Genomic DNA, 23,921 nt, shown 5'->3' with positions numbered 1-23,921 from the left:
AACAAAAAGGGGATTATTCAGAGCGGGCTCAACAGACAACAGGGATGGAATAGTTGTTGGATGGTTAGGACAGTCGTCTTTAGAGATTAAGAAGGAAGTGAGATATGGGATGGGAGTGAATACTTTCTTTTTTGGCATTTTGAATCTGTGAGTCGTTAATGAACCCACATCACTTGTCGACTCTATTCGAACTGATATTTCTATCAAGAATAGGTTCTAATAACAAGGTATTGAACCTATGGATCTATTGCCTCTTTTTTTTTATTTGTAATTAATTGGTTAGTCCTTTGAACTAATATATAAATAGAATAAAGATCTTTTCAATTAAAATTAAGAAGTGATTCTCACCAATCAACAGCTAGGATATTTAGTTATTGACTAAGCAAAATGAAAGAAACCTCCCCCCTTTAGAGGAAAACCAAAACCTTAGTAATTGGTAAGCGATTTTGAGTCAAGGGGTTTCCTTGTAGCTATTTTTATTTGAGTGGAATCCGTAATTGTTCGAATTGTGTTATGTTCTTGCCTACCAATCTTTCAATTTGGGATTGTGTTAGGATTGATGTATTAATTGCAAAATTGCCATCAATTTTGGATTAATTGGGTTCATTTGTTTGAAGTGGGTCCATGCTGAACCCAATTGAGTATTTTGACACGGGATTTCGCATTAATTGGGGATTATATGAAGTAATTACAGAATATATATATATATATATATGCGCCAAATTATTGCTGTGGTGTGGGATCAAGATTACCTCAATTTAGAATTTGAACTTTTTGGGAAAATTGGTGCATGCATGAGTGGTAACTGGAGTTGTGTTCAGATCTGCTACATGTGAGGGAAGATTCATATTATTATTATATGCTCGATTTAATTTATCGTCTGCTCAACATTATTTCATTTGAAGAAGTATCTGGTCATGTCTGTCCTCAACAACTATTTTATCTTTTGAAGACGGTATATTCAAACACCTAATGTTGTTTGGCATATTCAACTATCTAATGTTGTTTGGTCCCCAACAACTTGATGCTGCCTATTTATCTGTGAAATTTTCTGTGGGACGTCTGTTTGGAGAGATCTCTGTTTGAGGCTCGGGAGTGCTTTTGTTGTAGCTATTGGGAGCTACAGCTTTTCTTGCAGTGCCTTCTTTGGGAAGGTCTTTTGATGTAGATGTTGGATGCTACAATTCTTTTTTGAGATTATGTAGGAGTGCCTTCTTTGGGAAGGACGTTCACTGCTGTTGGAGTGCCTTCTCTGGGAAGGGCCTTCATTGGTATTGAGTTGCCTTCTTTGGGAAGGGCATTCGTTGGTATTGGATTACCTTCTTTGGGAAAGGCATTCGTTGGTATTGAAGTGCCTTCTTAGGAAGGGCTTTCGTTGGTATTGAAATGCCATTTTTGGAAGGATTTTCGCCGCTTTTGGTGTTGTTGATGGCTTTGTGATGGTTGATTGCAGTTATCTCTGTGCTTGTTTCAGTTCTTGTTGGTCCAAGCCATTGTTTAAAGTATCTCCAATACGATATGATACCCTCCAATATGTATCTTAAATTTAGCCGACCGAAACGGAAACCAATACTAAAACTTTAATCCTTAATCTTTAGCATATTCAGCGTATCTCTGATATGATACGTATCTTAAATTTAGCTGACCATACTTTAATCCTTGGTCCAAGCTGGAGCTTTCTTTTGCTATATGTATACTCCAGCTTGAGAAGTGTTAGTATCTGAGAGCATATGTCGGTTGGAAGGCTATGGGTGACCATAGACCTTCATACCATGGGATTATATTTGTTACAAGCATATCTTTGTTAGTTTCCTATTGGGTTTAGGGTAGTTGTTAGATAAGTTAGTTAGTTTTCCTTTTTGATTATGTCTTCTACTTTCCTATTTGCGTTATGACTAGGAACGTATATTGAATGAAAGGGGAAGTCCCAACCACACGGTTGTGACTCCCAAGTTACAATCTCAGTCTCCTCTTTCATTTTCGTTCTAAAATCTTTACACAAACATTGTTGAAATTTGATGAAGAGTGTTAGAAGTTTGTATTGATGAGAGGGGGAGAATTTGTGATTAACGCTAGCCTTTAGGGGCCTTTATGTCTTTCTCTTTATTTTGTTATGCGTTTACTTTTATGCCCTTATTATGTTGGTTTCTTCATATCTCCTCTCATTCTCTTTTATCCTTTGCATGGTATCAGAGCTTGATCCTTTAGTGCTGCTACACTTTCATCTTACGATCCTACTCCCTTTGTTCACTACTTTCAATCAAGATTGATTGAATCATCAAAAGTTCTTCATTGAGGTTTCTCTAGCTTTTCGTTTTGAAGGGGGGCAACACCCTATGCTGCTATTTGGTTGATTTTCGAGACTAGTTCATGACCAGCCTTAAGAACTAGGTCTCATCTATATGATTGCTGATCTACAGAGTGAAGGTTGAAGTTACAAGTTCAAGTTTTTCAGAAATTGATTTTCAGGGTTTTGAAATTTTGATTTTTATCAGGGTTTTGGGAAATCGGTTTTTCTGTCAGGGTTTTGGATCGATTTCTCATAGGAAGCAAGGATTTGTGAATCAATTCCCTTGGTCGGGGTTTTGGATCGATTTGATTGATTCCATTTGTCAGGGGTTTGTTGTGTGATTACTTTCTACTTTATTTGTGTCAGTGGCTCATGCAAAGAGTGGTGACTGAAGTTGTTTCCTCATTCCCTCATATAATCACAAAGAAGATACTTGCATGGGCTGCTAACTTTCAACAATGGAAGAAAGTTGTTCACTTGGTCTTGATAGGCCATGAATGGCCCATGATTAAGAGGATCTCTCACAAAGGGTAAACTTGCTAAGGATATTACATGGGATACTTTTGATGCACAAATTTTAGGGCTGCTACTGAATTCTATGGAGAATTCCATATTTCCATTGCTGATCTTGTTACTCACATCACTGTAAAGGAGTTGTGGGAATATTTGAATTTTATATATTATGGACATAACAATCTTTTTTGAATCTACGAGTTGTCCTAGGAGTTTTATTGGGTTGATAGGAAAGGTTGCCCTATAACTCAATACTTTGTTGACTTTAAACGGATGTACAAAGAATTAAACTCTCAACTTCCTATTAATAGTGATTTGCAGAAGATGTAGAACCAGAGGGAGCAGCTCACGGTTATGGGTTTTTGGGTGGCCTTGGCACAGAGTACTCTGCTCATTCTCAAATTTTGGGAAGTGACAAAGTAGCTTCTCTTGCAGACACTTTCTCACCAGTTCTGCGGGTATCTCATGAGAAGTCTAATGATTCAACCATTGTTGATAGTTCATCTCTTGCATCTTATACCCCTAGCCGTAGGACTGGTAGTGGTGGTACTCAGGGTCATGCAACTGGTACTGGATTCAGTAAAATACAAGCTTCTGGTACAAAGGCTACTTCAGATAGTTCAGGCTCTGAGGACATGTCACCATTGTGGTGACTAGGTCAAATCCAACGGTTCGGTTGGAAACTTCATGGCAGACCATGTTCACAACAGTTTGCCAATTCTGCAGCTAGTACTAAGCTCACGGCTACATCATCTCCAAAGTCTAAGGGTACAATAGTGATGATGTCTAATGAAGATTTTGCACGGTATACCCAATTTCAGAATTCTCGGTCTTCCACTACCAGTTTTGTTTAGACAAATAATGCCATTGCATGTCTCCCATCTAGTTCCCACCCCTGGATCATTGATTCAGATGCGTCCGATCACATGCCATTGTTTCAAGTATCTTTTCTTCCTTTCAAGCACCATCTTCCAGTGTTACTTTAGCTGATGGTTCATTAGCCAAAGTTAAGGGCACAAGCACCGTTTAATCTTTTGTCTGTTGACAAGTTGACTAGAGACTACAAATATTCTGCAACCTTTCTTTCTTATTCTTGAATTTTTCAGGATCTTACGACGAAGAAGATGATTGGTAGAGGATGTGAATCAGGGGGTTATATCTACTCGAAGACTCTTCTTTTGTTGCATGTTGAGTGCTGCCTCGGCTCACCAAATTCATTGTCGTTTGGGTCATCCCTCGCTACTTTGAAGCTTACAGAAAATTGATAGTCGCCTTAGTTCTCTTTAAAGTTTAGAGTGCGAGTCCTGTCAGTTTGGGAAACTTCATCGCATGAGTTTTTCCCTAAGAATCACTAAACAGGATGCTCAGCCTTTTGGTCTAGTTCATTCATATGTTTGAGGTCCGTGTCTAGTTGCTTCAAAGTTGGATTTTAAATATTTTGTTACCTTTGTTGACGATTGTTCTAGGGTCACCTGGCTTTATTTAATAAAAAATCATTTAGAGTTGTTCTCTATTTTTTGTACAATTCTTGCTGAAATTCAAACACAATTTAATACTCTTGTATGTGTTCTTCGTAATGATAATACCAAAGAATATTTTTCTGACCCCCTCTTCTAGTTTATGGTTCATCAATCTTCCTGTGCTGACACCCCTCAACAAAATGGTGCGCCCAAAAGAAAGAATAGACATTTAATGGAGGTCGCACGTTCTCTTCTTTTTTAAATGCAAGTCACCAAACCTTTTTGGGTTGATGCTGTTATAACTGCATGTTATCTTATTAATTGCGTGCCTCCATCTATTTTAAGTGGTGGTATACCTTATTCTTTGCTATTCTCTTCTGATCCTTTATTTGTTTTACCACCATGTGTGTTTGGTTATGTATTGTTTTACCACCATGTGTGTTTGGTTATGTCTGTTCTATACATCATCACCATCCTGGGCATTCAAAACTAGATCCCAAAGCCCTAAAATGCTTATTTGCTGGTTATTCTCGTACCCAAAAGGGGTACCTTTGTTATTCTCCTAAGTTGCATAAATATTTTGTGACAATTGTTGTTTCTTTCTTGAGTCTAAACCTTATGCTGAATCTTCCTTTGTTTCTTCTGACTTGGATGATGATCTCCCTCTCTATATTGTCCAGCAATTGATCCACAGGTTACTCCACCACCGCTGCCTCATCCTTTGCCTCTTGTCATTCGACATGTATAAAATCGTCCTATTCTGGTTTGTCCTCTTCTTTTTGTTCATGCTTATCTACTATTGAGAATTATCCTACCCCTAAGTCCATTGTAGAGGCATTATCCAGTTCTGGTTGGAGGGTTTCTATGACTGAGGAACTACTGGCTTTGGAGGACAAACACACTTGGGATCTGGTGCCGTTAACTACCGATAAATCCTCTTTGCTTCCCACTTGGTGTTTGTGGTTAAGGTGAATCCTGATGATTCTTTGGCTCCTCTGAAGGCTCGACTTGTGGCAAAAGGGTATGCCCAAGTGTATGGTGTTGGTTATTTAGACAGTTTCTCCATAGTAGCTAAGCTTGCTTTCGTTAGCATTTTGATTCCCCTGGCTGCCTTTCACAATTGACCCTTGTTTTTTTTTTTTTTTTGGATGAATAAAAATTCATTACCCAGAGGAAGAATATACAAAGGAGAGGTGACAGAGATGGGAGCCGAAGAACAATGAGCCTAATGTGAGCTCTCAAAGGCTTGGGGGAAAAACTAAAGAGGGGGGAAACATCGAGTAGGGGGGAAATGATGGAGGGAAGGAGACCTTAGGAGACAACAAATGAGCTTGTTTCTACGGGTATTTCTAACCAAACTGTGATGGACAGACCCAAGCTTGAAGCTGACATCAAAGAAAATGGCATTCCAAATCTTATCAAAAGAACAAGAGTTGGAAGTCCATCTACGAAGATTACGCTTCATCCAAATATAGTTGATCGCAGTTGCAAAGGTGAGCTTTCCTACTATGCCACATATGGTAGAACCACCAAAAGTCATGTCAATCCAGATCCATTCTCTAGACAAAGGGAGGATGGTCCTATAGGATGGCCAAACGGAGCTGAGAGCCTTCTTCCAAACAGAAGAGAAGGGGCAAGAAAAAAAAAAAAGATGATCAGCATCTTCGGTGCCATTCCACAATAGGCAACAAAAGGAGGAGACCTGGATGTGCTGGTGGATAAGGAATGATTGGGTAAGGAGGCAGTTGGAGAAAGCACGCCAAACAGTCTGTGGTAGGGGGTATGGCCTTTGAACTAAACAGTTTTATGCCAAGGAAAGAGGGAGGTCTTGATACGAATGAATTCCCCAACAGAGACAGAAGAAAAAGAGCCCGAAAGAGAGGGCGTCCAAAGGATAGAGGATGGAAGAGGGGGGGAGAAGAGAGGGGGAGACCAACCATTGGGGCAGAGGATGGAAGAGTCCAGAGCAAATCCGGGCAACCCAGACGAGTAGACTCTAGGGGAGACCAAGTCGACAAGGATACTAGATGGGTGCCAGAGATCAAGCCAAAGGGAGGAAGTGTATTAGTTGGATGTTAAGAATGCCTTCCTACATGGTGATCTTCATAAGGTAGTGTATATGGAGAAACCTCCAGGTTTTGTTGCTCAACGGAAGTCTAGTATGGTTTCTAAGCACAAGAAATCTTTGTATAGGCGCAAGCGGTCTCCTCGAGCGTGGTTTGGCCAGTTCACTTAAGTGGTTTTAGAATTTGGCCTGACATGGTGCAATCTAGCACATGAATATTTCTCATAGGGTATGTTGATAGTGTAATCTGTAATTAAGGAGATGACTCTATAGGTATAGAGAGTTTAAAACTACAATTACCGTAAAAGTTTCAAACTAAAGATGTGGTAAGGTTGAAGTACTTTGGGGCCATAGAGATGACTCGATCAAAGAAAGTCACTTCACTTTCACAAATTCTTGATTTGCTTCTAGAGAAAGGGATGTTAGGATCCAAACCTTTAGATACTCCAATGAATCCTAATGTAAAACTTACCGTTGATGAAGGTGAAGCTCTAGATGATCTTGAGGAGTATTGAAGATTGGTTGGAAATTGAATTATTTGATTGTGACAATTTGATATAGCCTTTTCAATCAGTGCTGCGAGTCAATTTTTAGCCTCTCCTAGGACTCTCATTAGGAGATGTCATCATTTGTATTCTCAGGTATCTCAAGAAAGCTCCAAGTCGTACTGTCATACTCTGATCATGGATATGGGTGTATTGAAAGTTTTTGTGATGCTGATTGGGCCAGATCTCCTGTTGATAGAAGTCAATTATTGGTTATTGCACCTTTGTTGGAGGGAATCTTGTGTCTTGGAAGATCAAGAAGCATACTGTTGTGGCTAGGTCCAATGCAGAGTTTGAATATCGAGCCATGGCAAGTCACATGTGAGTTGATGTGGATAAAACAGTTGTTAACTGAGCTTGGGTTTAAGAATAGGTCTTCAATGCAGTTGAAGTATGATAATCAAGTTGTCATTCACATTGCTTCAAATCCCGTGTTTCATGAGAGAATGAAACACATTGAAATCAATTGCCATTTTGTTCGAGAGAAGCTACAAAAGGAATTATTTCTACAAGTCACCTTCGCATAAGAGAACAACTTGTAGATGTTTTAACCAAATCTCATTCGAAATGGGAGGATTGATTATATTTGTAACAAGCTGGGCATGACTAACATTTACACTCCAGCTTGGGGGAGTGTTAGAAGTTTGAATCTGTAAAATAAGAAAGAAGAAAAAAGATAGAGTCACGACTTTGGGTAAGGGAGTCCCAATCGGCTGATTTGGGACTGCCCTCTTCTTCTCATTATATAGCAATGTCTATTACAAGTACCTATGAATAGGACGGCAATCCTAGTAGGACTAGAAACATAAAGACATAATAGAAAACTAATTAGCTAACCAATCCTAGTTGGACTAGGATAACTAACTTCTAGACTAACATCAGTCCTGGTAGAACTAGAACTTTCCTAGTTAGTTTAGGAAAACATCAAGGGAGGAGTCTGCGCAACCTGCAGGACTCCTCCTTCCTTCTCACAATAGTCTTCCAACACTCCCCTTCAAGCTGGAGCATAGATGTTAATCATGCCTAGCTTTTTACAAATATATTCCACTCTACCACACCCCAAGGACTTGGTAAAAACATCTGCAAGTTGTTCTCCTACACGAACATGACTCATAGAAATAACTCCTTGTTGTAACTTCTCGTGAACAAAGTGACAATCGACCTCAATATATTTTGTCTTCTCATGGAACACTGGATTAAACGCAATATGAATAGCAACTTGGTTATCACACCACAATTGCATAGAGGAAGTGCATTCAAATCCAAGTTCCATCAAAAGCTGCTTTACCCACATCAACTCACAAGTAACATGAGCCATGGCACGATACTCAGACTCAGTGCTGGACCTTGCCACAACAACTTGTTTCTTGCTCTTCCAAGACACAAGATTTCCACCAATAAAAGTACAGTATCTTTTAGTTGACCTCCTATCAACAGGAGAACCAGCCCAATCAACATCACAAAAACCTTTAATACGATTATGTCCATGATCTGAGTACAACAGACCACGACCTGGAGCTTTCTTAAGATATCTCAGAATACGAACAACGGCATCCCAATGTGAAGTTCGTGGAGATGAAAGAAACTGACTCACAACACTGACAGGGAAGACAATGTCAGGTCGAGTCACAGTCAAATAATTCAGTTTTCCCACAAGTCTCCTGTATTTCTCAGGATCTTCGAACACATCACCTCCTTTAGACATAAGCTTCACATTTGGATCCATTGGAGTGTCAATGGGTTTGGTCCCTAACATACCCGTTTTTGAAAGTAAGTCGAAAACATACTTTCTCTGAGACCAAGAAATTCCCTTCCTTGACTGAGCAACTTCAATTCTCAGGAAGTACTTTAACCGTCCTAGATCCTTAGTTTGAAAGTGTTGCTGCAAATGTGCTTTCAAACTTTGGATTCCTTCGACATTGTCTCCGGTAATAACAATGTCATCAACATATACAACCAAAAATATCCTCCTTCCATCGGACTTCCGATAGAATACAGAATTGATCATTGTCACATCTTAATAGCCCAAATGCAAAAACTACATCAGTGAACCTTCCAAACCATGCCCGAGGAGACTGTTTCAGCCCATACAATGACTTCTTAAGCTTACACACTTTTCCACAATCCCCTTGAGCAACAAACCCCAGAGGTTGCTCCATATATACCTCCTCATGCAAATCACCGTGAAGAAATGCATTCTTCACATCAAGCTGAAATAGTGGCCAATCAGACGAAGTCACAAGAGAAATCAAAACACGAACAGAGGCCAATATGGCAACAAAGGAGAAGGTATCCAGATAATCAACGCCATAAACCAGGCCATACCCCATTGCGACCAACCGAGCCTTCAAACAGCAAGAGACCCATCAGGGTTAACTTTAACCACATAAACCCAACGACAACCAATAGCCTTCTTGCCAAGAGGCAATGGTACAAGATCTCAAGTCTGGTTTTCTTCCAAGGCAAGCAATTCATCTTTCATAGCTGTCCTCCATCCAAGACTAGAAAATGCCTCTGCAAGATTCTTAGGAACAAGATGACAGGAAATAGTGGAAAGACAAGAATGAAAAGTAGATGATAGGCAAAAATAAGACACAAAGTCAGCAATAGGATGTTGGGTACAGCTCCTAACACCCATACGTTGTGCAATAGGAAGGTCTAAGTCAGAAAGAGGAATACTGGAGTAGGATCCATAGACGAAGATGATAAGGTAGGTTCCACAAAGAGAGGGGGTGTTGATGCTTCCCGAACACGACGAGTATAAACCTGTGGCGCAACTGGTGGAGGAGGAGGAGGAGGTGGTGGCAACTCTTCCTCTGTGGCAACCTGTGGATTAGAATGATGGATAACATAAAGTGGAAGATCATCATCCAACTCAGACAAAACAAATGACTCATTTGGGGAGGGTGTTGACTCAAAGGACACATCGGCAGTAACAAAGAATTTTTGAAGAACAGGGGAATAACATCGGTATCCCTTTTGGGTACGTGAGTAACCTAAAAAGAGACGCTTAATAGCTCGAGGATCCAACTTTGATAAACCTGGATGATGATCACGAATAAAGCAAACACAACCAAATACTCGAGGGGGAAGAACAAAAACTGGTTCAGAAGGAAATAATAAAGAATGGGAAATACCACCACACAAAACAGATGAAGGCGTACGATTAATAAGATAATAAGCATACGGCATCAGCCCAAAAGTATTTGGCTACCTTTATTTCAAACATGAGTGACCGAGCAACCTCCATCAAATGAAGATTCTTTCTTTCAGCCACTCCATTTTGTTGAGTGTCTGAACAAGAAGACAGGAGTATCATGCCACAACCAGCCATAAACTGAGAAAATGGACCAGAAAAATACTCTTTTGCATTATCACTACGTAGAATTTTGATATTCACATTAAATTGATTTTGAATTTCAGCAACAAATGCACAAAAGATAGCAAATAATTCAGAACGATTTTTTATTAAATAAATCCAGGTCATCCTAGAATAGTCATCAACAAAAGTAACGAAATACTTAAAATCTAACTTGGACGTTACAGGACAATGGCCCCAAATATCCAAATGAACCAAAGCAAAAGGAGATGCAGACCATTTATTAACCCAAGGGGAATAACTGACACGATGTAGTTTTCCAAAATGACATAACTCACATTCTAAACTAGAAAGAGAATTTAAACTGGGATCAAGCTTCTATAAACTTTGTAAAGACGGATGGCCCAACCAGCAGTGAACCTGATGAGTCAGAGTACCCGAACAAGCTATGGAAGGTGAATTGTCTTAAAAAAGATACAGTCCCCCAACTCTACGACCTCTACCAAGCATCTTCTTCGTCGTAAGATCCTGAAAAACACGAGTCAGAAGAAAAGGTTATAGAATAATTGTAAGCTTGTGTGAACTTGCTTACAGACAGAAGGTTGAAAGGTAATTATGGCAAATAAAGAACAAATGATAACGATAAGGAGGAACTAAGACAAACAGTGCCAATAACATTGACCTTAGCAATTGAGCCATTGGCCAATGTGACATTAGCAGAGGATTTCTTAAGAGAAGAAAATATACCAAAAATACCAGAAATGTGATCCGATGCACCTGAATCAATTATCCAGAGGCGAGAAGAAGAGGAGAGACATGAAATGCATTACCTGTCTGAATAAGAGTAGCAGTGGAAGGTTGATGTGCTTGAGTCTGAAACTGATTGTACTGTGTAAATTCTTCATTGGTCAATTTGACCATCTTACCCTCAGATTGTCCAGGCTAAGACGGTTCATCAACTGTAAGCTATAGCTGAATTGGCAAACTGCTCTTGAGGAGGTTTTCCATAAAGTTTCCAACAGAAGCGTTGGATGTGTCCTGGTTTACCACAATAGTGGCATGTGCGTACTGCCCCTGAACTATCTAAGGAGTTCCCAGTAAATTGTCCCTTATTACCACCATTACCTGTACCACATAAAGCTCCACGATTATTGTTGTTCTCCAAGGAATTCTCCCAAGATTCCCATAGGACTCAAGAAAAGGTATCTGCAAGAGATGCCACCTTGTCACCTCCAAGAATCTGAGAACGAACAGTCATATTCTGTTCCAAGACCTCCCAAAAAGTCCATAACTACAAGTTGCTCCCGCTAGTTTTGCTTCTTTACATCACTACTAATAGGGAGTAGAGAATTCAGCTCTTCATATATTCTCTTGAAATCAGCAAAAAAACTGAGTTAGATCGACCCTTCCTATCAGTCCGATAAAATTCCTAAGACAGCTCATAGATGCGAAGGAGGTTGTTCTATCCACAATACAGAACATTCAAATAGTCCCATAACTCCTTCACAGTATCGATGTGAGTAACAACATCAACTATGGAGTTAGCCATTGAGTTCAATAGATGCCCCAAAATACGTGCATCAACCGTATCCAATGTAATGTCATTACCAAGTCTCTCCTTTGTTATTTGATCCTGTTGATCTCGACCAGTCAAAACAAGTTGCACAATTTTCTTCCACTGTTGAAAATCAGCAGCTCCTGCAAGCTTCTTTTCTGTAATCTTATGTGATGATGAGGATATCACCTCAGTGACAACATTCTTTCCTTCCTTGTCAGCCATTAGTGCATAAAAAATCACAGAACAATAAACCAGAAAATCGATCTAACCTCCTTGTTAGACCACACAATTGATTGATCTTATATATTTGACCAATCAAGATAAGATGGCAAACCAAATCTCTAGAAAAACTTCAATAAAATCAACAACCAAAGGGAAATCAACTCAAAAGGATACCTGCGGTTGGGTGTACAATGCTCCAATGATGCTGAATTTTGGACTGGATGTTCTTGATATGATGTTAAAGAAAACCCCAAAAGGAATTTACAAACAGAGATCACACTAGGAAGATATGGAAAAATCAATTATGGCAAGTAGCCAAAACCTTTAACTCCAATCAATTTCTCTAATAGTGTGTAATCCAATCTTCAAACCAGAAAACCCCAACCAGCGATCACTCCTAACAGTACTATGATTGATTGATTTCAGTCAATCAATCCTCCATACACAAACCAAAAAAATAGGGGATGAAATCACCCCCTCTTAGAGAACCGTGGGTTCTTTTAAGAAGAACCAGTAACAGCCACTAATGGGATTCAACTGTTACTTAGTTGTAGGCTGATAACAGGAGCTGTTCTTAATTATTTAGAGATCAGACCAAGCTCTGATACCATGTAAAATAAGAAAGAAGAAAAGAGAGAGAGAGAGAGAGTCACGACTTTGGGTAAGGGAGCCCCAATCGGCTGATTTGGGTCTGCCCTCTTCTTCTCATTATATAGCAATGTCTATAACAAGTAAACTATGAATAGGACAGCAGTCCTAGTAGGACTAGAAACATAAAGACATAATAGAAAACTAATTAGCTAACCAATCCTAGTTGGACTAGGATAACTAACATCAGTCCTAGTAGAACTAGGACTTTCTTAGTTAGTTTTGGAAAACATCAAGGGAGGAGTCTGCGCAACCCGCAGGACTCCTCCTTCCTTCTCACGATAGTCTTCTAACAGAATCGATGAGAAGGGGAGCAGCGACTTCTCCCACCTTTAGGGGCCTTTATGTCTTTCTCTTTTATTTTGTTAGATGTTTACTTTTATGCCCTTGCTATGTTGGTTTCCTTTATATTAAATGAAGTGGGTTATCCTAATCTCTAAGGTTGTGACTCCCAAGTTACACAACAAAGAGAAGATATGAGTTGTCCTAACCTCTCTCTCTCTCTCTCTTTGATCCCTTACAAAGAGAAGGTATGAGTAAGTATAATATGATGAGAGTATCTGATTCCCTCATTTACTTGGTCCATTCCAGACTTTTAACTCCAAACTTCAGAAAGTCATGCTGGATGCTCTCATTACCAGGACACAGGGACGACATAGGGTGTTAGACTAGGCAAATTCCCCCCAAAAAAGGATTTAGGTACTAAGAGAAATATATTATTTTATGAATATTTTTAAATATACGACCGCCTTTTTATTTATTTATTTATTTATTGATTAAACAAACAGTTATCCTTTAACTTATATTAACCCAAAATGTAATATATTCTGTCAATTCCCATGTATAGAGAAGAATATTCTAAAATAGAGCATCTCAATTCCCATATAGGTATTCCCTCAACATTTGCCTCAGTTTCTTCTAAAGAAACAAGAGAGAGAGAGAGAGAGAGAGAGAGAGAGACTCGATGGAGCTTCTCGAAGACATAAAGTACCAAAATGTTGAAACACTTATGTCTCCCACTCCTCCCCTTCCTTCTTCTGGAATATAAAACAAACAAAATTTATTCATAAAAGGAAACATCAAACAAACAGCAGGCCACTCAGAGGGCATGAGAGCAAACCCAGAAAAAAAAAAAAAAAAAAAGTACAAAGTATACTTCCTCTATATTTCACCCCATCATGAAATATAAAACAGTTGCTGGCAATCTTGCTTCAGAAGCATCAGCATTCCAGAATAACTCCCTCAAAGTTAATAACTGCCTAAGAACCATTAATTCCTTCATGCATGAAGATTTCAATAGGCTTTTATGTCAGGGGTCAGGTCTCCATGGCCCCTCTGTTACCCAGTCTTTCCAAAGGAAACGGAAGGCATCCCCACTAATATTTTTCAAGGCACCAAGGCGGTGACCTAGCGAGGCTTTTTGGTCAAAGCAAGTATAGTTTAGGACCTTTCTGGTATGTTATATGTGTTTTTTTAAGTCTAATCACTTTGTTTGACTGTTCTTCCGACTTTAACCCTTCCAGACATAATAAGCTGCAACTAGGCAACATAAAAGCATAAAAGCATAAAACCATGCAGGAATTTAAAAAGTAAAGACGAAAATGAAACCCACTGATGTAGGAGAAGAAGAAAAAGAGGAGGATGGACTGAGGGAATTGAAGAAAGCAAGAAGATCGAGTTCTAGATCACAGATCTGATTATGTATCGAAAACAGGGAATAAAAGGCATCCTCCAGCCCCTTGTTTAGATTCTATCTGCTTTACAAGTGTAATGCCCCAAATTTTGGAACCTTAGATTATATATTTTTTGTGTTATATTCTAAACTTGCTTAAAAATTTAAAGTTATATTTCATTTAATAACTTAATGTGCTAACCTAGTGGTAATCAAGTGAAGGTCCTAGGTTCAAATCTGATTACTAGTAAGGATAGGGTTTTATTTATTTGATTACTTTTCTTTTATTTTTAAAACATTCTTTTTCTTTTAAATTTTTGTGGACCCCACCTTTTAGACAATCATGGGAGTGTGGGAGAGAGAGAGAGACGTGATGGGGAAAAGAGAGAGGAGAGAGAGATGTGAAAGGGGGAAAAGAGAGACGTGAAAGGGGAGAAAAGAGAGAGGGAGAGATGAGAGAGGAGAGATAAAGATAGGAGGGAAAGAGAGAGGCGTGGGTTATAAAGAAAGAAGAAAGGACCGTGTGTGAGAGAGAGAGAGAGAGAGGAAGGGGATTTTGGTGCCTACTCTTCTGTTTTTCTGCCCTCTTCAGGTAATGACGTCCTCTTATCTTTAGTTTTAGTCGAGGTTCTGCTGTTTTTCTTTTAGGGACCCAATAAGGGCCTTATTAATCCTTAGTTTAAGTTGTTGTTTCTGCCGATTCTTCTTTTGATACCCAATCCTATGTTGGAGATGTTGGTTTCTTCATATGTGATCCAATATTTAAGGTTTTTGGGACCCTCATAATGTAATATTCCTTTTAGTTTAAGTTGTTGGTACTAGTTCTTCTTTTGGGACTCAATAGGGGTATCGCAAATGATGGTTTCTTCATATGTGACCCAATATTTAGGATTTTTGTGACCCATTAGGGTTTTTCTTGGGACTCAATATGGGACCCTTGGGACCCAATATGGGACCCAAACCGTGATCCAATATGGGACACAAACCATGACCCAAATCTAATATTCTTTATAAAGGTCTGGGATTCAATTCATAGGGACCAATTATATTATTCTTTTTGAGACCCAAATTTATTATAGGGTATTATTAATTTCAGATTGGAACCTCCTGGACTCTTGGGACGCAAAGGGGATGTAACACTTTTGCAAGCGGAGATAAGTAGATTATTGTGGGATTACACCACAGGTGTGTGGTTTGATTGTATGATTGATGTTTGGTGTGCTCGATTGTGGATATGTGCTAACTTATACCCTTTGAATTGTGTTTATATGAGACATGAGTTTATAGGAGTGATTAATATGTGACTATTAGTGTGATGTATATTGATATTGATTTTTACATGGAGATTTTACCTATGTTTGTGTTTTAAAGAAAGTGATTTGATGAAAGATGATTTTTGTAAAAGTGTGAAAAGATAAAGTGTGTGAGGGCAAATAGACTGCTTCGTACTGTGGAGAGTAATTGCCACCCGAGAGCCATTGTGTTCCATTGAGCCACAGAAAATTATAGCCACAAAGGGGATGACGACAATGTGATTGTGTGATTTGTAAGGGGGCCGTATTTTCCCTCTCGGAGTATGGGCGGTGAAATTCAGTCTAATTTCTTTCATTAAAATCCCTTATAGATTATATTCCTCAATAGTAGACTAGTCTCTAGTAGAGTCTAGAAGTAATATAGTGTTGACTTGGGAATTTGAGCTTATGTCTCCTAGAGACCAGCCCATCTTTATTTATCATGGAGAGAATGTTCTAGAATATAACAAAAACCAAAACAACCTTAAGGACGTAAAGACCAGTTTGGACTCTAAAATATCCCTTAAGCCCACACTACAACACTCCACCTCAGGTTGGTACATACACATCTATCAAAAATCCAACTTGCCAACAATAGGATGAAAGTTTTTACACCGAGATTCTTAGTGAATATACCCGCTACTTGAGCTTCAGAGGTCACAAAAAGTATTCAAATAATGCCTTGTTCCAGCTTCTCTTTGATGAAGTGACGGTCAATCTCGACATGCTTCGTACGGTCATGCTGAACCGAATTATGTTTCATAAAATGGGTACAAGGGTAGAATTGTTTTCTAGGGAAATTTTTGTCTTGTATTCATCTTAGACTTTTCTCCTTATTACAAATAAAGTTGTCTTGTGTACACTAGACACAAGTCATTCATTCAAGCCAACATGGTATCACTCTCTCTCTCTCTCTCTCTCTTCTGCTTCTCCCGCCTCCTCTCAGTAGTAGCTCTTTAAACCACCGAGAGTCCCCCTCCAGGTCTCTTTCTTCTTTTGTGGCCTCTCAGATCCGTTCTTTACAATGATTTTAGAGACCCAACCCTCTTCTTCTAAAAATCTCGTTTTTCAGGGTTTTCACCCTAATCAATTTTGATGTCTAGGTGGTTCCTCCCCGCTTGCTGCACCAATCGACCTTGAAGATGTCCACGTTGGTTGCTACCTTCTACATTTGTGCCCTTGCTTAGCCACCCTTTTATCTCAGAGAATCTTTCTAAACATAGAACCAAAAGATTGAATTTTATGAGTTTTGTACCCCTTATCGATTTTTGGTTCCAAGGTTTTTCCCTGCTTTTTTGGAGCTGCTGCTGCCTGCACTGGGTGCTTCAGGCTTGTTCCAGCCAATTTTTATCCATGTGGCTTCTCTGCGTGATCATTATGTCTGAGGTTTCGACTACATCCATTAGTGGAGAAGGAAATTCTTCTAGCAGCCTTCCCACCTTCTTGCGTGTGCTATCAAGCTTGATGGTACAAATTATTTGATGTGGTCTTGCTCAAGCCTCATCTCTATCAACTCCTTTGGTCTTTATGGGTAACTTACAGGAGCCACCAAGCAGCCTACTACAACAAATACTGCTGTTGATAAATGGGAGTGTGAGAATTCCCTTCTCATGTCCGTCCTTGTCAATTCTATAGAACCAGAGATTGCCCGATATTATCTACTTTTTGTCTCTGCTGCGAAGATATGGAAGGCTGCCCAAGACACTTATTTCTGGGTCGGGAATGATGCACAGGTCTTGGAACTCCGAAAGAAGATTCATGAGCTCAAACAGGGAGAACTAACTCTGTCACATACTACTCTGAGTTATGCTACTTGTGGCAGGAGTTGGACTTTACCTACCACACCAAATGATGCTACCCAATTCAGGAAAAGGGAAGACAAGATCCGGATGTATGATTTCCTGGTGGTCCTGAATGTTGCTTATATTAGATTCGTGCTCATGCATTGAGTCGTGCTCCCTTCCCTACACCAGAACAATCTTATGCTATGGCATGGTTGGAAGATAGCCATCATACTACTTGACACCCAACCCCACAATGAGACTCCACAATCTGATGGTTCTTCTGCTATGGAAAAGAGCATCATAATTAGGAGCAATGTTGGAAACACCATGGTTGTCCAGCTGATGGTTCGGGAAAATGTCATGGTAAAGGCTGCAATAACTACTCCTAGGCCAATCACACTGAGGCATCTGCTTTTTCCCAGCCTGCTTCGTTGTCCTCCGAAGAGCTCTTTGCATTTCAGTGTCTCCTGTGACTAGGATGGAGTTGGCTCTGCTTGCCACTGCTACATCTGCATCCGTTGTTGCTACTGCTAACTCCAACCCCTCAAGTTTAGGAAACATTTTTTGTGGTCTTGCATCTGTATCTTCCTGGATTACCGACTTGGGGCATCATATCACATGACAACTTCTCTCCAATTTTTTTTCTCCGTTGCTCTGGTAAGGGCAAGGTTCATCTAGCTAATAGGACTCATTCCACTATCTCTGGAAGTGGTTCCATTCACTCTTCTCCCACTTTGTCCTATTCACCTGTTTTACATGCCCCCGTCTTTTCCACTAACACATTGTCCATTAGTATATTACTTCCAATCTTAATTGTAAAGTAACAATTTTCCTCGATCATTGTGTTTTTCAAGATCTGGTGGCATGGGCAACAATTGGTTCAGGTAAGGTGCACAGTCGTTTGTATTTTTTTGATGATGGATCCTCTTCGATCTCTGGTCATACTTTTCACACATCGTCTCCAATTTATGAGTTACTATAGTGGTATTGTCGGTTGGGGCATCCCCTTTGGGGACATTAGTAAGGATATTTCCTTCTTTTAAGCATTGTAATTCGAGTGATTTTAGTGAAGCCTGTGTTTTGGCTGTACAAACTCGAACAAGTTATTTACCATCAAATAACAGAAGTGCCACTCCTTTTTATTTTATTCACTCTGATATTTGGGGACCATCTCATCTTGTCCGCCTCTAGCTTTCGGTGGTTTATTACCTTTATTCACTGCCACTTTTGGAGTACTTGGATCTACATGATGTGGACCAAGGGTGAGGCTTTCGCATGCTTCCAACACTTCCATCGCATGGTGCAGACTCAAATCAATGCTATAGTGAAGGTCCTTCCATTCCATGATCTGGGGCTATCCATTTGGGGGATCAGCGTTGCGCAGGATGGCATATAGGTACGTCTAGGATCCTTGGCTTTCGTTCTCCTTCGGACCTTCTCAAGGGCTCTACGGCTTTCCCTGTCCCATCCAGGATCTTTGGTTGTCTTTTATGCTCGGGATCATCACTAGGATCCTTGGCTTTTGTTCTCCTTCGGACCTTCTCAAGGGCTCTACGGCTTTCCTTGTCCCATCCAGGATCTTTGGTTGTCTTTTATGCTCGGGATCATCACCCCCATGACAAGTTTGACCTCGTGGCATTCGGTGCATCTCCATGGGATACTCAGCTACTCAGAAGGGGTATCAATGCCACCAACCTCCATCTCACTATTGGTTTGTTATCACTCGGGAGATTATTTTCAATGAGTCGGCTCTGCACCACCTCTTCAGGGGGAGCATTCTTCTTCTTCCACATTTGAAGATGTGTTGCCTTTTGTAGCACCGCCTCACATTACTATCCTACCTCCTAAATAGGGAGGAGATTACCTCAGATGTTCCTTAAACTGATCTGGTTCAAAGGGAGACTGATGTAGTCTAGCCAAAGACTGGCATGCGTGTCTTTCTTCGCAAAAAGAAGATTATGGGGTTGTGTAGTTAACCAAGTTGTTAACAAGATTATGAGAACAATAAGATCCCAGATGATTGGAGGAGAAACATTGTGTCTCGGCTAAAAAAATAAAAAATAAAGGGGACATTCAGAGTTGTAATAACTATAGAAGCATAAAACTAATAATTCATTCTATGAAACTATGGGAGAAGGTTATTAAAGCCCGCCTAAGAAGAGAAACTAAGATCTCGAAGAACCAATTTGGATTTATGCCAAGTAGATCTACTACAAAGGCTATATATCTACTGAGCAGGCTCATAGAAAGTTCTAGAGCCCACAAGAAAGATCTTCACATGGGCTTCATTGATCTAGAAAAAGCATATGATAAGAGTTCCTAGAGATTTAATCTGACATCTCCTAGGGTGAGATCTATGGGAGGTCAAGGCAAGAAATTCCCGATTACGTTTCGGTTACATGAAAGATCGGCCTTAAGCCCTTATATTTTTTGCGCTTATCATGGATGAGTTAACCAAAAGCCTTCTAGAGGAGATTTCCTGGTGTATGTTATTCCCCGATGACATCGTTTTAATGAATGAGACTAAAGCAAGGACTAATGCTAAGTTGAAGATCTGGAGATCGACCTTGGACACAAGAGCTTTTAAGATTAGTAGATTGAAGACCGAGTATATGATGTGTAACTTTAGCCACTCTATAATGGACAATGAAATGGTGAGAATTTAAGAGAGAAAAATTAAATAAAGTGACTATTTTAGATATTTGGGATCAACCATAAATAAAGATGGTGATACAGAGGATGAAGTTTCTCGGAGAATTAAAGCAGGATGGACGAAGTGGAGAGGTGTGTCTGGTGTATTACGTGACCGGCATATCCTTATAAAGCTTAATGGAAATTGTATAGGACTATTATGCGACCAACTTTGATTTATGGGGCAGACTGTAGGGTAGTTAAGAAGTTCTATATCGAGAAGCTATATGTAGCTGAGAATGTTAAGATATAAGTGCGGCAAAACTAGAAAGGATAAAGTAAGAATAAACATATTAGACCTGACTTGGGAGTGGCCTCGATTAACGACAAACTCGGAGCTGACTTGGGAGTGGCTCCGATCAACAACAAACTCCGGAAAAGTCATTTGAGGTGGTATGGCCCTGTTCAAAGGAGGTCTGACGACGCCCCAGTAAGGAAGAGTGATTTGATTCAATTTGGAGTTAAAAGAGCTAGGGGCAGGCCTAAAAAGACCATAGGTGAAGTAGTGAGGAATGACATGCATAGTCTCGGCCTTGTCCCAAGTATGACCTGGATATAGCCTATTGGAGGGCTAGGATCCATGTTGCCGACCCCATTTAACTGATATTCTCCTAACTTGTTGGGCTGTCTCTTTCCTCTTAGTCTCATCTTCCAGTTCTCATCCCTCATCTTTTCGCCACCTCCTACCCATATTCCCTGTTTTGGACCCTTTTCTATATTGTGATTTGCATGGATCGATGTAGCTGACCCCATTAAGTTGGGATAAGGCTGAGTTTGTTGTTGTTATTGTTGTTTGTCAAAAGTGATAAAAAAATAAATAAATAATATTGTAAATTGTCACTGGATTTCAATGCTATGAAGTGGCATTCTTCTAATTTATGAAACCTTAAATTCACTGTATGACCATTTATTGTGTTTGTTTCAGGCTGGATTTGAATGAAGATGAGTGGAGGGTTTCCTACCATATGGCGTCACCCTCAATGCCATTGTGTTATTGAGAATAACAACTACACAAGGCAGCAGATTAAGGAATTATAGCCCATCAAAAAAATGGGTGTACACAGTTTATGAGGCTATCTCTACTACAGGGTCTGGGGAGGGTCATAATGTACGCAACCTTACCCCCGCTTCGCCGAGAGGCTGTTCCCGAATTATATAGCCCATCACACCTTACAAAAACCTCTTTCTGAAGCTTAAAATGAAAAGAGATAGCAGTAGGAATATTCGAGCCCAACAAAGGAATAACAAATCAATAATCACGTTGTCAGTAATAAAGAGAAAGCAAAGCATAATGAAATAATAAATAAAATAAAAAGAAAAACTATTCGTTGAAAAGAACAGATGGCAGCTTCAAATCTAAAGTTCAAACATGAAAATACATCCAGCAACTATGATACAGTACCTTTAACAATTGTCTCCAAAAGAACAGGACAGATGATGTTGGCCAGGATGTGTGAGTTACTCTCCAATGCATCAGCACTTGTATCTTGAAAAAAGAACTGTAAGCATGGGAATTCGGACCATTTCTCATCGGGTGATTGCTGAAGACAGCAAGATTCACTGCAACGAAAGAAACATAACATGACTTGTAGCTGTAGGAAACAACTGGAGTTACATTTGAAAGTGGACATATCTTATATACATCTTCTCAGCTTCGCAATTTTATTTCATTTATTAGTTCCCTTTTTCAATACTTCTTTGCGTAAGGCCGGCTTAGACTTTAAGGGTATGTCTTTCTACTTGTACATGCCATGATCCTTCTTTATTCTTACATAAGTTTCTCATTAGAAAAAGTAATCATGAGCCCAGAAAAATGACACCACCAAAAAGATAAAAAACTTGATTGATGACCCTGTAGGAGAGAGCAGTGATGGTCTCCTAAGAGAACAGCACGTTTTGTCATCTTAGCTCAAAATTTCATTATTGGAGACTTCCCCTTGGGGTTGGTTTAATATCCTGAGGCTTATGACCACAAGCAGACCTCATGCTACACAGCAACTGTGAAACTCAAATCTCCAGTCAAAAACCTACACCCACAACCCCACCCACCCACCCCCCCCCCAAAAAAAAAAAATGAACATCCAATCAATCCCATTGATAATAACTTCCACTTCGATATTTTGAACTAAGGAGACGACCAAAGCTTCCATCAAGGAAGACACTATCACAATTTCTGTAGGAAATAAACATTGAAAAAGTACAGGATAAACTGCCAGCATAAGGTAACTAAGGGCATTTATACCTTAGCCAGATAGATAAAGGCAAAATCCAACACTAGACATTTAGGCCAATCTGTATATTCTTGTAAGTTGTGATTGATCAATGATTGCCAAGATAGCCCAAGATTGTAGGATATACAGTATTTAACCATTCACACTTAAAGTGGGAGAAAAGGTTTATGTGTCCCATTTCTTATGACCAACACAAAAAGTTAGCCTTTAAATATTTAAAATTGATGGGAAACAGAAGCAGAATTTTATTACGGAAAAAGAATACAAGCAATGACAAAAGAAAAAAAGGTTCCAAAGAAGAGACCATAGGCCTACAGGGAACAGAAGAAAGCACCCTCCCCCTTCCCCCAAGATAGATTCACAAGAAACCTGACAGCTATCAACAACCCCCTCCCAATCCTCTTAGCTGCCAACTGGCAAAATGAACAAGGAGTGTATAAATCCAAACTCCTTCCCAGTAGAAAGAAAAAAAAGAAAGCAAGATAGCTGATAATATAAAGGTCTCTCTCAACGATGACCCCAGATTCTTTTTTGAGTGAATAAATAATTCATTACCAAAAGGGAAACGAGATTCTTATGATTAATTATTTTTCCCTTGTTCATTGCCTGTGTTTTTGCGGTTGAGAAGACGATCCCACTAAAGAATATGCAAGACCACAAAGGAATGAACCACAAGAAAAACTCTTCAAGGACTAAGGCCCATGACAGTATTTACTATTCAAGCAACAAAAATCAAGACAAAAACAAGGTCCAAGTTTTATTTCGTAACCCAATGCCAGACACACCTGAAAGTCAACGATGTCATCTTAAAAAGATAACCAAGCTTTTTCCTCTTCCGGAAGGAATTGATAGTTTCCAGACATTCTTGAAGAATCTCATGCATGCTCCTGTTCAGTGATTTCAACTGCATCTGTAGAAAAAAATGGAGATTTCTTTTCAAGCACCAAGTACAGCAATTTCATATGCACGAGGCTTGCACCAAAAGAATGCAAGAGGCACCCACAGACGGAAAAACAATCAAAATGAAATGCACCAACCTTGTCAAGATGAATATGACCAACAACGCCAGCATTTCTTTCCAAACTCCCAGATGAAGTTCGTTGCTTTTGATATCTGTAGTTAGCAAGATATCAGTCCATGTCTGAAACATGGAAGCCAAATGAAAGCATAAATAACCAATATACTGATGGAAAAAGAGGAAGAATAGAAAAAAGTCAGGACCAATGACGCAATGGTTCTCCAAAAACCACTGATGCAGTCAACTCATCCACCTCAAACTAGGGTGACCTTGATGTCCAGCATCAGATATTCAACACAAAGGCCAGGGCAGAATCCTTATAACAAAAACCCAATGACAAAGCAGTTGAAACAGCCTCTTGACATTCTCGGGGTATGGCTGCGTAGTTCTAGCCCACCCGGACCTCGCACTGCAGGAGTGCAAGACCTGGAATGTGCATTGTCTAAAACTTCAGCAAAATTTCCACAAGATATTGGGTTTTAATATTGTTTTGACTGAAACGACACAAGACCTTAGTATAAAAGGTAAGGTCTCAATCAAAATGGGTCGAAATTTTGACCCATTTTGAGAATTGGGCAGTACTAGAATGCATTGATAGCGATGACTGGCTGCA

The 23,921-nt window shown here is 39.6% G+C and overlaps 1 protein-coding gene across 2 annotated transcripts in view; it reads right to left on the bottom strand.

Annotated features, from left to right (window-relative positions):
• LOC122080955 (DNA-directed RNA polymerase V subunit 1) overlaps positions 1-23,921 on the bottom strand; it is an 89,343-nt gene that overhangs the window by 11,445 nt on the left and 53,977 nt on the right. For both annotated transcript variants that reach the window (XM_042647857.1, XM_042647858.1), the window contains exons 11-13: positions 23,328-23,403; positions 23,076-23,200; positions 21,462-21,619 (exon numbers count right to left, since the gene is read on the bottom strand). In XM_042647857.1, the coding sequence (XP_042503791.1) occupies positions 21,462-21,619; positions 23,076-23,200; positions 23,328-23,403 (359 nt within the window). The remainder of the gene's footprint in view (positions 1-21,461; positions 21,620-23,075; positions 23,201-23,327; positions 23,404-23,921) is intronic.

This window comes from Macadamia integrifolia, chromosome 6, assembly GCF_013358625.1.
Source record: "Macadamia integrifolia cultivar HAES 741 chromosome 6, SCU_Mint_v3, whole genome shotgun sequence".
NCBI lineage: Eukaryota > Viridiplantae > Streptophyta > Magnoliopsida > Proteales > Proteaceae > Macadamia > Macadamia integrifolia.
The sequence above is the reverse complement of the archived record's forward strand: the minus strand, read 5'-3'. Positions and strand labels throughout refer to the sequence as shown.